This window comes from Dipteris shenzhenensis, chromosome 15 (genome assembly GCF_047967505.1).
Source record: "Dipteris shenzhenensis isolate YYH24624 ecotype China chromosome 15, Dip_SZ_1.0, whole genome shotgun sequence".
NCBI lineage: Eukaryota > Viridiplantae > Streptophyta > Polypodiopsida > Gleicheniales > Dipteridaceae > Dipteris > Dipteris shenzhenensis.
This window is the reverse complement of record NC_141610.1, coordinates 55,513,249-55,529,446: the sequence shown is the minus strand read 5'-3', so window position 1 is coordinate 55,529,446 and position 16,198 is coordinate 55,513,249. Positions and strand designations below refer to the sequence as shown.

General features: G+C 43.4%; 1 protein-coding gene across 1 annotated transcript in view; it reads right to left on the bottom strand.

Annotated features, from left to right (window-relative positions):
• Window positions 1-952: 952 nt before the first annotated feature.
• Window positions 953-16,198, bottom strand: part of LOC147894016 (dihydrolipoyllysine-residue acetyltransferase component 5 of pyruvate dehydrogenase complex, chloroplastic-like) — a 40,332-nt gene continuing 25,086 nt past the window's right edge. Inside the window, exons 2-6 of the mRNA XM_087385902.1 lie at window positions 2,434-2,625; window positions 2,135-2,222; window positions 1,807-1,877; window positions 1,631-1,714; window positions 953-1,521 (exon numbers count right to left, since the gene is read on the bottom strand). Coding sequence (XP_087242028.1) covers window positions 1,417-1,521; window positions 1,631-1,714; window positions 1,807-1,877; window positions 2,135-2,222; window positions 2,434-2,625 — 540 coding nt within the window. The 3' untranslated portion in view covers window positions 953-1,416. The remainder of the gene's footprint in view (window positions 1,522-1,630; window positions 1,715-1,806; window positions 1,878-2,134; window positions 2,223-2,433; window positions 2,626-16,198) is intronic.

Sequence of the window (16,198 nt, the reverse complement as noted above, 5' to 3'; positions counted from 1 at the left end):
TTCTTCCAAAAACTCCATGCAAAAAAAACCTAGAAAGGAGGGGCAAAATCGGAAGAATGATAGCGTTCACTATGAGAGAGACCGAGAAGAGAGGAAATAAACTCTCTTTCTATCAAAGCACAAGGTATCGTGTCGATTGAGGACATAGAAAAAGGACTAAAGAAACTAACCAATGGCAAGACATAGCAGCCCCAAGGCCTCTGATGTGGGACAAAAAACAAGAGAAAAGAAGAGGGGTTCCCACAAGAGTGGCAAACCAACACAAAATAGTTCCCATATTCAAAGGGGGAGACAGGCAAGATGCAAAAAACTACATGACAATCATGGTAAGCAGCATCATGGCCAAGCTCTACGGCATGATCTTGGAACAAAAAATGAGAAAGCATCAGGGCAAGGTCACCATCCCAAGCAAACATTCTGAGTCACACAAGACCAGTAGCATAAGGGGCAATGGGTAAAAACAATGCTGTATATTGCTGCTTTGTAGACTCCAAGAAGGCATTTGACACACTCCCTGGAGAGAAACTTTGGCCCCAAATAACAAAACCGGGGTCCCCCAAGACACAAGGGAAGCCACACTTTGACTTTACAAAAAGGTGTTAGCTGAACTGGCAAGGCCACTGGTAGATGACTCAAACTCAGGCGAAAAAGTCAATATATGCATGATATAGGTGTCAAGCAAAAACATTCCCTCGCCGACACTATTTCGGCTGTTCATTGATGAACTAGATAATTGGCTGAGGGCTCACAGTGGAGCAGGGTCCCAGATTGCAGGCTACATAATCATGTTGCTATATGCAGACAACGTCGTCCTATTTGCAAAGGATGAACATTGACTACAGAGACAATTGGATGCTTTACATGAAATCCGCAGACTTTCCAGCATGCATTGACATAAGAAAATGTTTGACAAAAAAGAATAATTTTTCTACGATCCGATGATCTTCTGACAGGTAAAGAGACAAATACAATGTGCATATTCTAGAGAAATCGTCATGGTTATTAACATGACTTTTGTTTGGAGCATCACATCTGCAAACTAAGTACACTCTAAACTCAGACATATACTCCTGAAATGGAGAGCTCATAACTTGCAGGGTCTTATAAGAATATTAATAGTCAAAGATTATGATCACTTGCTATCCCATGGAAGTTCTCTCAAGGCAAACATGAACCACAAAATATAGGAGCTTCTTAACAGATTTAATCTCTTGACTTGCCCTCTCTACTGCTACCAAAATGCTCTCAGTCCTTGTTTACTGGAAGGTGGTTCTGATATTCGATCATCAATGCCAAATTAGTGCAGTCTAACACTAGTGAGCCATTACTGGAAAAAGGCCTGGTCTAATGTAGACCCACATGAATACTCAAACATCAGCTTTACTCAATTGACTGCCTTAGTAAAGCATGTTCACTCTACAGCACGAGATCATCTGGATTCTTGATTATTTTTGCGAAGCTTTGCAAGAAGCCGGCAAGTTCTGCACCATATATGATTCTGTGGTCTGCCGTGACATTCACCTAAGAAAGAGAGAGCAGATACTCAGAACGTTTTCAGCAATCAGCAAAATAAGCATTCAACCTTAAGGCTCCCTAACTAGGAAAGCATAAGCTCCAGAAGTCTTTATACCTGCATTTGACTTTTCACACCAAACAGACCGTCTGCTGTTGCAACAACTTTCTTTTGAGATGCACCAACAGCCATGATTGCACCCTATTACAAATATGCAACATGATTGTCAGTAGCTACTTGTCAAATTTCACATTCAGAAATCCATGCAAATACTTCCTATATAAGGCACCCACCGTTCCAGGAGGTAAAATGGCATCGAATCGATCAACTCCGAACATCCCAAGATTTGATAACGTAAAGGTTCCTGCAATGGAGAAAAGTCCCTTCTATTAAATGCTTTAAAAACAATAAAAAGAGTCAGCTGTTTGTGAGGAGCTTATTGGCTCTTGCAGCCTCCTTCTCCAGGACCTGGCTCCTATGATAATCCGGGAGCAGGTGCCAGCAACCAGTGTGGTGGGCTATACAAACCCCCAGACTCCTCAATCCGTAAAAAGCAATTGTGTAAATTTCATTCTATAGACACAACATACCAAGCACTTTGAAATATGATGGATGTCAGACCTGAATTATATTCATGAGGTTGTAGCTGTTTGGCACGTGCTTTTTCTACCAACTCCTTCCACTTGTTAGAGAGACTGTATAAATCAACCTGCAGCATGCAAAATTTAAGAAAATCATAAAATTTAAAAACGTGTATCAGATAGATGAGACATAAATAGCACAGCAAGTGTAATTTAATTTCACATAAAACAGACAAGATTTTGAATATTCAGCCCATGGCAAACCCCATTATTCATTTGAATCAGACTAAATAGGCATTCAGGAAAAAAACCATGGTAGACGCTGAATGAAAAACACACCTTGTCAGCATTCTGAAGCACAGGAGTCAAGAGCCCTCCATCCATGGCAACAGCAACTGCAATATTCACATTGCTATTATAGGTGAAGCTTTTTCCATCCTTGCAACTTGAATTTACAACTGGATGCTGAGCAAGGGCAAGCGCAGCAGCTTTTGCTAGCAGTGCTGTCATTGTTACTCCTTTCGACTTCACCTGTACGTTGGGTCACCATGAGATTCTTAACAACCAGACAATTCTGGACCAACAACATATACCTTCATAAGCCTAGAACATATTCAATCTTATAGATTCAATCATTTGTAAATGTAGCTAGCTACTTAGCCTGTTTACTTCTACTGGCAGTGGAAGACGAGCATAAATGCTAGCTTAGCTGAAAGAGAGAGCATCAACAAGAAAGAGAGCACACATCATTTGGTATCTGTGGAGAATACTTAATCATTATTTCTTGGATGCCTTTGGCTTGAACCAAGTCATAAATTGATACAAGTGGATGGCCCTCGATGGATGCCCTATGTGGGCTGAGAATACTGCTTGGATCCTGGCAGTATGCTTCCCACAGACGCCTTGGGTAATGCACTTTATTTTGACTGCATATCTCACTGCTTGCTGAGGGCTGAAGGGCCCTCTGGCTGAGGCTGAGCTGCTACAGGAAGTGCTTCTGGGCTGATGAAGAACGAGGGGTTTGAGGAGGCTTGGCTGGAACCTTGCTGCCATATGGCAACTAACAGCATGAGGAGCAAGCCAAGGGCTTGACCCAGAATTGTGACAGCCACGGGACAACCACGCAGCCAGATTAGGGTAGGAAAGAGGCACACCGGCCTACATTCAGCCATGCACAACAGGACAGCAAAGGAAAGCAGAAAGCTGCCATGTGGCACAGCATCAGGTACAGGCAGGGCCCACAATTCAGTCCACACAGCAGCAAGCAGCAGCAGCAGCAGCAACCTTTGGGTCAGGACAGACATAATCATCCTAATGATTTGCCAGAAACATACCGTGTCTAATACTTGCTGCAGAAGACTAGCATACATACTAGTATAACTGAACGTGATAGCATCAACATGATTAGATCCTGTACATTACACTTCGCAACTATTTTTTACACCTTTGTAAGACTAGAATAAGTCCAATCATACAAATTTAGATTTTTTGTTGTTCTAAAGATAAAAAATCTACACAGAAAATAAAAGAGAAAATGAAAGAGAAGAAAAAAGAGGTAAACAAAAACTTTTATGAAAAACAAAAGGAAGACATACTTAGCAAGCAAAGCAACACTTAGTCATCATCAGTGCCCAAGCATAAGTGAAAAGATAAAAGTTTGCTAAAAACACGGCACAATTAGTGCCCATGGGGATTCCTATAATTTGTTGAAACAAAGAATCACCTATTATGATGTAAAGATTATCTAAAAGAAAATCTATGCAAGAGCAAACATCTTCCACACTTACTACCTTTGTGTATCTTTTCTTTTTAGAACCTATGTCATGATCTTTATTTTTTAGCCACAAAAAGTCAAAGCATAAGGCTGTTTTCTCAACTTTTAGCACTTTGCATCTATCTTTGTCAAATCTCAGCTTGAAAGCTTCAGCCACTAGCTTTTTTATTCTAAACTTCAGGTATTCCAGCTCGATCTTTGTGTAAAGCATGGTAAAATCATAGGTTTGAAGGAGAATAGGAGACTCTTTTTCCTAAATGCTTCAAGAGGAATTAAAAAATTTTACAACAGGAATCACTCCTACAGAGTCCTTTAAAATCCAGCTCGAGTGCGAGGGGACATCTGTCTCTTTTAATAAGTCCCTCCAAAGTTCATGGACACTAGGCAACATGGCTTTGAAGCAGTAGCTTAGCCATTTAGAGACATCCGTCAAAGTAGTCTCACAAGCAGTTGCAATAAATCTTGGCTTTTTTGGAGTTTTGTGAAACTTCCAAGCAGCACAAAGAAAAGGTATACTTGGATTGCAAACAAACCCAAAAGACTTGCAAAAACTCTGATGCTTTAAGATCAAATCCTTTTGAGAAACTAAGGCAGGGGTGTAAGTTTTGGCAAACGAGTTCACTTCTCTCAAAAGACATTCTAAGTAAAACTTTTTGCAAATAAAAACAAAGTTACTGGAACATTTGTCCATATAAGAAAAAATTCCTATGGAATTTTCAAAGAAGAGTTTCATCTGAAGAGCTCATCCCAACACGGACCAGCTTTTCCTGCACACAAATCGAGGAGCATTTGCTACTGTGCGGCTTTTTGCACACAAATCGAGGTGCATTTACTGCTGTATGGACTCTGCAGATCTGCTGCGCAATTAACGAGGCAAACTGCTGGCTGTACGGACCTGTTTGCACACATTTTGAGGTTGCTGACTGTACAGATTCTCACCTACCTGTGATCAGTTTGCATGCCAATTCCAGCTCTCTTTCTGTCTCTCTCTCCCTCTAAGTGGTCGATTTCTTCCGCTGGCCCCTTGCCTTTATCCCATTCGCTGCTGCTCCTTCATTTGTTCATGACTGAGGGTCTGTGCACTGCTGGGAGCCTCGATAGAGGATAGGTGCAAGGCCAGAGATCATCCCCTCTTTCAGACACAAAGGGTGTGCCTAGATTGGTGCCAGAGGGACAATGTTGTGAATTTCTTGCTGCCTTGAGGTCACTTGTGCAGTTTGGGATTTGTGTTGTCGCATTGTCGCCCTGAGAGGCTGGACATTAATTTGTGGGACTGCCAACACTCTTTAGGAAGCTGGATGCCTTGTGGAGTGCATTGTCAGCTTTCAGTTGGTCACTGACACTGGGGAATGCCTTAGCCTTGCCTTGGCAGTTGGGTGCTAGTTGGTGCCTAGATTTGGATGCCTAGTGAGGCCAGGAATTGGCTTGGACAGTGAAATTGCCAGTGAAGCAAAGCAAGGGTAAGCCCTTGTTGTAAAACCATATTCCATTGATAGAAGAAAATAAATAAATACCAAAAGGGGCGCCAAAGCATTTGGGGCTAGTGTGTGTCTCTTGTGTATCGTGTTTTGAGCACGGGCATTCTAGCCTCCCTTCTAGTGTTTTTAAAGTTTGTTTCTCAGTGGTTCTAACTAAAGGAAGTGGCTGAAGGTGATGCATTTGTCGTTGCGATTAATGGGGATGTCAAGTTAGTTATGGATTACTGTCCTTTAGCTTGCTAGAGGCCGGCTTCAGTGGTTCCATTGATGGGATCATCACCATCTTCTCACAGAGGTGAGCCCTGGTAGAGCTGGGAAAAGGAAGCCTTGCTGCATTTTTATTACAGCCACAATGCACCCGGGATGAGGACTCAGAGTGCTTCAAATACAAGGCATGGTATGAAGAAGATGAGGAGGATGAGGAACATCATGTTCCCTCAGAACATGCCACTGAGGTTTCCCAGGATGAGGCTGATGAGGCTGAAGAGTTAGATGCAGAAGCTCTTTCTAAGGCACAATTGGCAAGTGCCGTGGGCACCTTGACACAGTTGACTCAAAACCTTGCTGAAATTTTAAATGTCCCTCCCAAAAGTAAAAAGACAGCTAGAAAGAAGCAGAAGAAACGAAGGCATACACATAGTCATGCACCCTCTGGTGGACAGCCACCTGTGATGCCTTCAGTTGGTCCTGGAATGGGACATGCCCAACAGGCCAACAATTTTCAGTTCGTTAACTAAGGACAGAAAACCTTTCCTCATTCAGGGATGCATCCAGGGTATTTTGGAGGAGGGTTTTCTTTCAGGCAATGGTTGGATAGCCCACAGAAGGGGCATGCCTGGCATTTACTTGGCAAGTATGCAGCCAAGAATGCAAAAGTTTCAGCAACCTATGATGGGAGGGTATGCAGACTGGAAATGCCAATATGATGTATGCCAATATAGGGATGCAGCCCGGAATGCCTGGGATGATGGGTGGAATGGTCAACCCAACCGTGGAAAGTGGCAGTAATGCACAGAGCACGGGACATATGATGCCACCATCATTTTTGCAGCTACTCGTATATGATAATATTGCACCCAAGAGTAAGTTGAAGGACTTCAAAGAAGGCGGGGCTGCAGGAAAGTTTGAGACTTTCAATGGAATGCAAGATAAGCTGAAGGCCTTGACCTTTGTGCAGCAGTTTGATGCAGCTTATGCTGTGGGAACTTTACCGAGTCATCAAAGGTAAGAAAGGCAACCACTTTTCTCAAAGGAAATGCACTTCAGTGGTGGACAAACTTGCTCTTGCAGGGCCGAGCTCCTGCAACATGGATGGAGTTCAAGCAAGTGTTTTCAACTGCTTGGCTCACAACCACTTTTGAGGTGGATATCACGATAGCTTGGCACAAGCTTGATGCAGCAAATTGCAAGAACTTGGAAAAGTACAACAAGAAGTTCTAGAGAGCATTGTTGCCTGTGAGTTCTTACAAACGTGTGGAGCTATCAGAATAGATAGAAAAGTACTGTTGTGGGCTGCCAAAAGAGTCCAAGACTATTGCACTAAAATTAAAGTCTCTAACATGTCTCAGCTCATAGAAAATGCCACTACAGTATATGCCCTCTTGCAAGGAAAGACTTCGGGGTTCAGGGGCAGCAGCCAGGAAGCTCCTAAAAAGTTTAGGAAGTTTAAACAGCCTTCCCACGCTAGGTTTGTTGCAAGATAGAGGCAAGTACCACCTCGGCAAAAGATGACACCCAAAGAAAAGAAGGCACTATATGGTGCCAACAAGTGCTACATATGCAAGGAAGAGGGCCACAAAGCATTTGAATGCCTGAACAAAAAGAGTAAGTACCCTTCAGGGAAACATGGTGAGAGAAGGGAAGAAAAGAGAATGACCAGAAGGCTGGTCTTATGGCGAAAGTCATTTGGGACAAATAGAATGTGGATGCCATGAGCTATGCAGAGCATGGGCCAAAATCCATGACCAGACAGCTTTGTTTTTCTTTGACCCAGGCGCCCGTGCCAATTTCATCTCTCTAGAGCTGGCTAGAAAATTGGGAATCAAAGTACAAGAGATGGGACCTCTTTGTCATGCAAATATGGCTTGTCCTGGGCACCATGAGTCAGTCACTCCGGTAATTGGCAAGTTACACATGCACATTCAGAGCTATGTGGACACAGAGGAATTTTACATCATGCCTTTGAATGGATGCGATGTTATGTTGGGTATACCTTGGCACTATAGGGTGGGGGATCTTTTGGATGCTAGAAACAAAACGTTGACTTTGACTCATAGAGGAAAAACCCGTGATTTGGATGCAAACTAAAAGGGGAATCTATACCATTTGTATCTGCTTCAGCTATTTCTAATGTGATGAACAAGCATCTTTCAGCATATTTGGTTTTTGCAACAGAAAAAACGGCCAGATGAAGAAAGATCCAATCTTTCCAAGCTGGAAAAAGAGGAGAGATTTTGTTTTTGAGTTTAAAGATTGCTTTTCTGGCTCCCTACCACAAGAATTATCTCCAAAAAGACCTGAGGATCATGCCATAGATATAATCCCAAGAAGCAACCCACCAAAAAAGCCTCCCTACAGAGTCAGTGCAGCCCAATAGGAGGAGATCATGAACTAGGTGAAGGATCTCTTGCAAAAGGGGCCCAGCTCTTCTCCCTATTGTTCACCTGTGTTGCTTGTGCAAAAGAAAGATGGATCGTGGAGGACGTGCATAGACTACAGAGCTCTAAATAAGATAACAATCAAGAATAGATTCCCTATACCCAGGAATGATGGTATCCTGGATAGGCTAGAAAGAAAGAAATTTTATTAGAGTCTTCGGAAGACCGATGGGTCTATGAGACTGAAAGAAAACCTGATACAAATCACAAGAAGGGTGGAACTACTAAAACGAGCTTCATCACCCGTGCTGAATCCTAAGTCTGATTATACATAATCAAATACATTTGGGTATGACAATGAAAAGAAAAAAGATTGGAGCAGAATGGAACCCTCTGTTTGTCATGTCGCCCTGGCTGGTGCATAGCCGGTGATGGGACACTGGCGTCCGTCAAAGGGTCCCGTGCATCTCGGTCTCTTGGAGGAGGCTCGACGCAAGACCAGAGCCACCGTGACTCCCGTGGGACGTATCCCGGGTCTAAACAATGACGAGCGGTCCCCCAAATGACCTGTGTGTCCCCAGAGGGGTTTGCTACGTTCAGCCATATAGACTTGAATAGTGGATACCACCAGATAAGTATATGTCCTAAAGATGTGCATAAGATAGCTTTTAGAACCACATTTGACTTGTATGAAATTTGAATTCCTTGTCATGCTATTTGGGTTGACAAATGCACCCGCCACCTTCAATAGAATGATGGACGGAATCTTCATAGAGCACAGATCTTTTGTGAGTATCTTCTTTGACGACATCATAGTGTTCTCTAAAAATGAGCTGAGCATAAGGAGCATCTAGCAGTTGTCTTTGCAAAGCTCAGGAAGCACAAGTTGCTTATCAATGCTAAGATGAGTGAGTTCTTCATGCATGAGATCCACTTTCTAGGCACATATGATAGAAATGGGAGAGAGAGCAAGAAGCAAGAGAGAGAGTGCAGAATGTCGAATATGCAATAGAATGAAGTGTAGCAATACAAAGAGGGGATAAGGTTTTGTCTAAGTGACAAACCTTATCCTTCACTAATCGTAGTTAGTGAACTAACTGTGGTTAGGCAGAAAATAACATCTAAATGAGGGAATAGTGTCCCTAACCCACTTATTGACTTTACATTGGTCACTGCCTAGAATTTATCAATAATTCTAACACCCCCCTGCAGTGCCAATGTCATATACAAGGAAATGATCAATCACCAAAAGGAGATAAGTTCAGGACACTGCGAAACGCCTCAAACTTCTCACGTGGAAGTGTTTTGGTGAAGATGTCTACAACATTGTCATGTGTTGACACATAGATCATATTGATCTCTCTTGCATGCAACTTCTCTCTGACATAGTGATAGTGAACCTCAACGTGCTTCATGCGAGCATGAAACACAGGATTCTTTGCCACTACTATAGCACTCTGACTATCAGTGATAATCAGAGAAGAACCCTCCAATGAAAGATGAAGATCAGCAAGCAAACGACGCAGCCAAACACATTCAACTGCCGTTGTGGAAGCTGCCCTGTACTCAGCTTCACATGAGGAAGTAGCCACAGTAGATTGCTTCTTACTCAGCCAAGAAATATAAGCTTTGCCCAAAAAGAAACAATTACCGCTTGTGGACTGCCTAGTGTCATAGTCTCCAGCCCAATCTGAATCACTGTAAGCATGCATTTGCAAGTCACCCCCCCGAGAAACATCAAGCCATAAGACTTTGTGCCCTGCAAGTAACGGAAGATGCGTTTTACAGCCTGCCAATGTGTTGTCTTTAAGCTGTGCATATACCTGCTCACCTGAGATACTGCAAATTGAATATCGAGCCGTGTATTGCACAGATATAACTTACTACAGCAGATCACAGGAGTAGCACTACAGAATATCCTGCCAGCCAAATCCTTGCTAGAGCGTGAGAGCTCTCAGAGAAATCGAAATCACGTGAAGGTCCATTCTCCTTCTCTCACTAACTCCAGCAAGCCCCATCTCCCTAGATGGATCTAGATGCCACATGTCATCATCATAGGGCCTTTCCTAATGCATCTTTTCACTCCTCTCATGGGATACTTTAATTTCCTTTGTCCCTAGGCACATTGCTTGCATTAGGCCCTTGGCCTTAGATCCACCTAGTCTGGTGCTATCAGCCCTCACCTAGGACCTTGACATTAATTCCCTCCCGGTCATTTACATGAAGCGCAACAAATATATTACAAACGTAGATCCTTAAGGGAAATGTCGACTCATTCTTCCGAGGTCATGCTACCTCGGCTAGAGCGTAACATTCCTTCCCTCTTTAGACATCAGCGTCCTCAATGATAAAGTTTAGGAACATTCTCCGCAACTGGTATACGGATTCCCAGGTAGCTTCTGATAGAGGCAGACCATGCCATGCAACCAACACCGTGGGTATCTTCCGATTGCGCACTTGCATTGTTCCTCGGTCCAGGATTCTTGTTGGTTTGTGCCTTGCATTATCCTCTATCTCCTGAAACAAAACCACACCTTCGATTAGTGAGTCACCAGTATGCAAAAATTTCTTTAAACGAGAAACATGAAACACTGGGTGCACCTTGCAACCCTGTGGCAATTCTCATTTATAGGCTACCTTGCCTATTCTCTTTAGAATTAACCACGGCCCACAGTATCGAGGTGATAACTTAGCACACTCTCCTAAAGTTAATGACTTCAAGTGCGAAGAAACTCTGAGAAAAATATTTTCTCCTTCCTTAAATTCTCTTATAGACCGGTTTTCATCTGCATACGCCTTGGCTCTATCCATAGCTTGGCGGATATTAGCTCTCGCAAGTGCTAGCATCTCCCGCATCTGAACCACAAAGTTCGCGGCACTAGGCACTCTTTGAGGTATTCCAACTGTAGTTGGATTTGCTGATCTATAGCCATAATTCAATTCAAACGGACTAAACTCCGTAGAGGAATGTTTTCTATCATTGTAGGCAAACTCTAACAATGGCAACCACTTGTCCCATGTATGTTGCCTCAATGACACATATGCCCTCAGCATATCCTCTAGATCTGGTTGACTCTCTCCGTCTGACCATCCGTTTCAGGATGATCCCCACTACTCATTCCCAACTCAATCCTTAGTGTCTCAAATACTGTTGTCCAAAAATGACCGGTAAATCTGACATCTCTGTCTGACACTATGGATCTAGGCAATCCATGCAGACGAAATATATGTCTAATAAACAAATCCGCCACTTACGGGGCACTAACAGACTCTCTAGTCGGAATGAAGTGAGCCATCTTGGTTAGACGATCGACCACCACAAGGATAGAATCATATCCACCTTGTGTCGTAGGCAGCCCCACAATAAAGTCCATGGAAATGCTCTCCCACTTACTTAGTGGTATCTCCAAGGGCTATAAAAGTCCGGGTGGCTTCACCCGCTCGGCCTTGCTTACCTGACACGAAAAACACCATGTCACATATTCATGAATATGCTTTTTTATCCTTGGCCAAAAGAAATCTCACTTCACGAGATCATATGTCTTCTCGACTCCTGGGTGTCCCGCACATGGGCTATCATGGCACTATCGAATGGCTCTCTGCCTGAGATCATTCTGACTAGATACTACAACCTTGCCATTTCTTTTCAACATACCATCCCTTATGGTATATCTTGCATATGTTTGGCCTTTTCTAGATGTCAGGTCATTCTTTTCTTCCCCGGGTCTAAACACATGAGCTTTAGGCCATAAGCTCTGGACAAACTCGTCCACCTTTTGAGTTTCTCTAATCTCGGTCATTAGAGCACTCTCTAATACCGTAAAACTCATATTGTGCATAATGCGAGACAACGCATCAACCACCTTATTATCCTTCCCTCTTCGGTACCGAATCGTCAAATTAAACTCCTGCATGAGCTCTGCCCACCTAGCTGGCGGCCCCTCAAGTCAGGCTGTTTACAAAAATGTTTCAGAGTATCATGATCCACATCCACATAAAACTCTCAACCATACAAATAATGCCTCCATGTTTTCAAAGCATGGATAACAGCATACAACTCCAATTCATGAGTTGGCCAATTTCGCTGAGAGGAAGAAAGCTTCTTGCTTTCAAAGGCTACTGGCCTTCCCTCTTGAAGGAGAACTGCTCCTAACGCAATGCCACTTGCATCGGTTTCCAGGAACAACGGTTTCTGGGAATCAACTATTTTTAACACCGGTCCTGTGACCACAGCTTGTTTTATGGTGTTAAAACTTTCTTGTTGATTCCGTCCCTATATAAAAGGTACTTTATCTGAGGTCAAATCAGTCAATGGCGATGCTATTTCGAAATATCCTTTGATATGCCTTCGATAAAATTGGACAAATCCCAAGAATGATCGCAAAGCGGTCAGACTCTGAGGGATTGGCCAAGTTAGTATCGCAGCCACTTTCTTTGGATCCATTTCTACCCCCTCTGGAGTAATTATGAATCCTAAATATTCAAGCCTAACCATACACGGTATAGTTTTCTTTTTATTTACATAAAGACTGGCTTTCCTCAAAGTACTGAACACTATTCTTAAGTGTTCCTGATGCTTAGTAATACTTTTACTGAACACTAGAATATCGTCAATAAAATGTACTACAAACTTTCCGATATACGGACGTAGTAAATCGTTCATAAGCATGACGAATGTAGCTGGAGCATTGGTAAGTCCGAAGGGCATTACCAAAAACTCATAATGACCAAACCTGCTTCTGAAAGCGGTTTTATGCACATCATCGGCTCTAATCCGGATCTGATGGTAGCCACACTTAAGATCTATCTTGCTGAAAATCACGGCTCCATGTAATGCATCTAGCAAATCATCAATCCGAGCCATCGGATATCTGTGCTTAACAGTGATATTATTCAATGCTCTGTAATCTATACAGAGGCGAAACGTATCATCCTTTTTCTTCTTTAATATCACTAGCGAAGCAAAGGGTGAGAAACTTGGTTGAATCTGCCCCAACTTGAGGTATTCTTCCAGTTGTCTATGCACCTCCGCCTCTTCAGTAAAACTCATTCTATAGGGAGGTCTATTTACAAGTTATGCCCCCAGGATCAGTTCAATCTTATGCTGAACGTTCCGCTCTGGAGGTAACTCATCCCTAAAACATTCAGAGAACTCCTCTGCTATTAGATTAGCCAACTTGGCCATCTCACCACTTTGAACAACATCAGTGCTAGCCGAAGAATCATCAACCGGCTCTACCGATGCCGTACAAAGGAATAAAAACTCTTCTTGAGCTTTTTGGATTTCCATCACGGAAACCAACGGTCCCTGAGGTATATCTTTTTCACCTCGTAAGACAGAAAGCACATCATTCATCTTGAATTGATATACGTGCTTTTTCCAATCAATGGCTGGATTCTTCCTAGAATGCCACGCCATACCCAGGGCTATATCTGCATGAGCAAGCTTAGTCATTTCAAAATCAAGCTTCTCAGCATAGTCCTGAATACGAAGCTCCAACTGGGTAACCCTTTGGTCCCATACTTCAGTTGAACTTCCATCTGCCATCCTGACTGTATACGCATAGTCAGATGGGCTAGTCTTTAACTTCAGCCTCTTCACGAGCTTGGAGTTAATCACATTGTGCGTTGACGCCGAGTCAAACAACACAATGACATCGTGATTCATCACTTGCCCTTTCATCTTAATTAACTCCGTATCATTAAAGGCTGTATACCCCGTTGCTGCGGGCCTAGATAGGATGTTATTAGGTACACTCGTTACTAGCTTAGCAATAGACACACATAACAAACAAGGTACTAACCTCTGAGAAGATCCCACTAGCTGAATCTGCATCTGTTCCGCTCTAGGACTTCCCTCCATTTCTACGTCGCATTCTGAGACTACCATCTCAGCCATCCGACGATCCTTATTTCGTGGACAATCCTTCCACTGATGAGGCTGAAGGCAACCAAAACACAAGCCTTCTCTCCTCGCTTTTTCTCTTTGCTCTGGGTTTAAGGGAGACTTTGACCAAGCCCGGGCTGCCATTGGTGTTACTTTCCTCTTCACTCCAATGGTGGTACTTGATTTAGGAGTTTCAGCTGGTTTCGCCTGCTTGACTTGACCACTCGGCTGAGAACCACTCCCTTTACTAACCCACTTCTTCTTAAACCCAGATTTCTTCTGGTACCATACTGGGTTCCAACCTGCGCAAACCCACTTAGCCTGCTGCCCTTGGCATCTTCATAGTTCACGGCTATGGCTATTACATCATCCAACCTGTTCGCATACTTAGCCCGAACTTCCATTTTAATCCGACCATTCAATCCAAATATGCAATCTTTCACTTGGATTGATTGAGATAGGGGTTCATCAACCTTCATTACACTCTCTCGAAACTTATCAGTGTATTTTGGCACTGACAAATTTCTCTGACGAAGGTTTCTATACTGATCCCAAGCTCGGGATGCTTCGTCAAGAGGTTAGAAGTGTTTTCTGAATTCTCTTTTAAACCCCTCCCAGGTAGTGGATGCTATACCATCTTTCTGTTTCTTAATTCACTACCTATCCGCTACCTCACTAAACATGTGGGTGGCCTCGCGGATTTTCTTGATATCATTTCTGAGTTCACAAATGGCGAACCCCTCGTCCCATTTGTGTAACCAGGTCTCAATGACATCAGAACTACGGTCATTCATCCAACCAGAATACTTTTTCGGCCTATAATTGGCAATATTAGGTACTTTAGCCTTCCTAGGCTCGACCGTATGGACACTTGACTCCGGTTCCATTGGAGCCTTTTCTTTCTCATCTCGAGAAGGTCTAGCAGACATACTGTGTATCACTCTTCTAAGTTCAGACTACCTTGCATTTGCCTGTAACTGTTGCGCTAATAACTACTGCAAGGCATCCTCAAGTAGTGCAATCCTGCCACATAAGGTGTGAACTACTGGGCACGACACCTGCTGGGTCAGCCGGACTCATGACTCTACAGGGTCCATCCCGGAAGCTCCTTCTTCTACTTCCATTCAGGTCAATGGATGTTTTGCTTTTTCTTTTTTCTTTTTTTTTTAAATAAATAAACACCGCTAGAACACTATATTTACAAACCGACACGATTTCCTATACTAGGGAATACCTGCAATCTGACAACTATACTGACTAGGTAATTGACACACGCATATATCCAAATACCGCCTTTCCCTATACTAGGGAAATTCCTGCAAACAAACTGACTTTATCACAAAGGCATATGCACAAGCATAATCTCCCAGATTGCCCACAGGAATTTGAAGAAGTCAAAAAAATCCCAAGTCTGCTATGTATCCTGCTATGGCATCGAACCTTCATGCAAACTAAATATTCACGAGAACCTCTTCATGCAAGCGGAGCATCAACAAAGACTAAGGTCGGGAAAAAAAACACAGAATTGACGAAAGCCAAAGAAAGCTCCCTGGTTGTTCGCTCCTGCCACCCGATTTGATACTGTGCCAGATCACAACGCCGGATATCAACACTCACAAAATCTGCAACCCCTGGAGTCTTCACGTAGCGCAGATATACCGCTTGGAACAGTAAGCGGAGATCCTTGCTTGTCTGTAGCTCTCTGCGCTCACATCCTTGCAACGAGACCTCAAAACGACAGCTTCACCAGTCCCCAATACGCCTTTGGCCTTCGCTCTTATGCGTGATCCAGCCCATTACTGCTCATCAGCCCACCCAACCTTCAGGCTCGTCAGCCCGTGTATCGATCTTTTTCTAATTCACACTTGTGAATTAGCCAGTGGAAGAACAGAGCGTCCAATACGTAGCCACGTCTCTAACGACGACACCACGCTCACGGGTTATTATCACACTTCCCAGATCCTCCGTATTCTTTGCCTGCGCGTCGCCCATCCACAACAGGCGCTGAAGCTATCAAGAACTAATCCTGCACTCCTGTAGCTAAGTAAAAATATCCTCATGAGAGATTGCTGCGACTTCAATTCCTCGTAACTCAATCAGGTCAGGCCCAGCATGCGCAGTAGCTTCAGATATCACCCAGGCAGGCTCACTTTCACCTTCGGCTCTGATACCAAATGAGACGAATTTTTCTACTTACTACAGCAGATCACAGGAGTAGCACCACAACATATCCTCCCAGCCAAATCCTTGCTAGAGCGTGAGAGCTCTCAAAGAAATCGCAATCGAAATCATGTGAAGGTCCATTCTCCTTCTCTCACTAACTCTAGCAAGCCCCATCTCCCTAGATGGATCTAGATGCCACATGTCA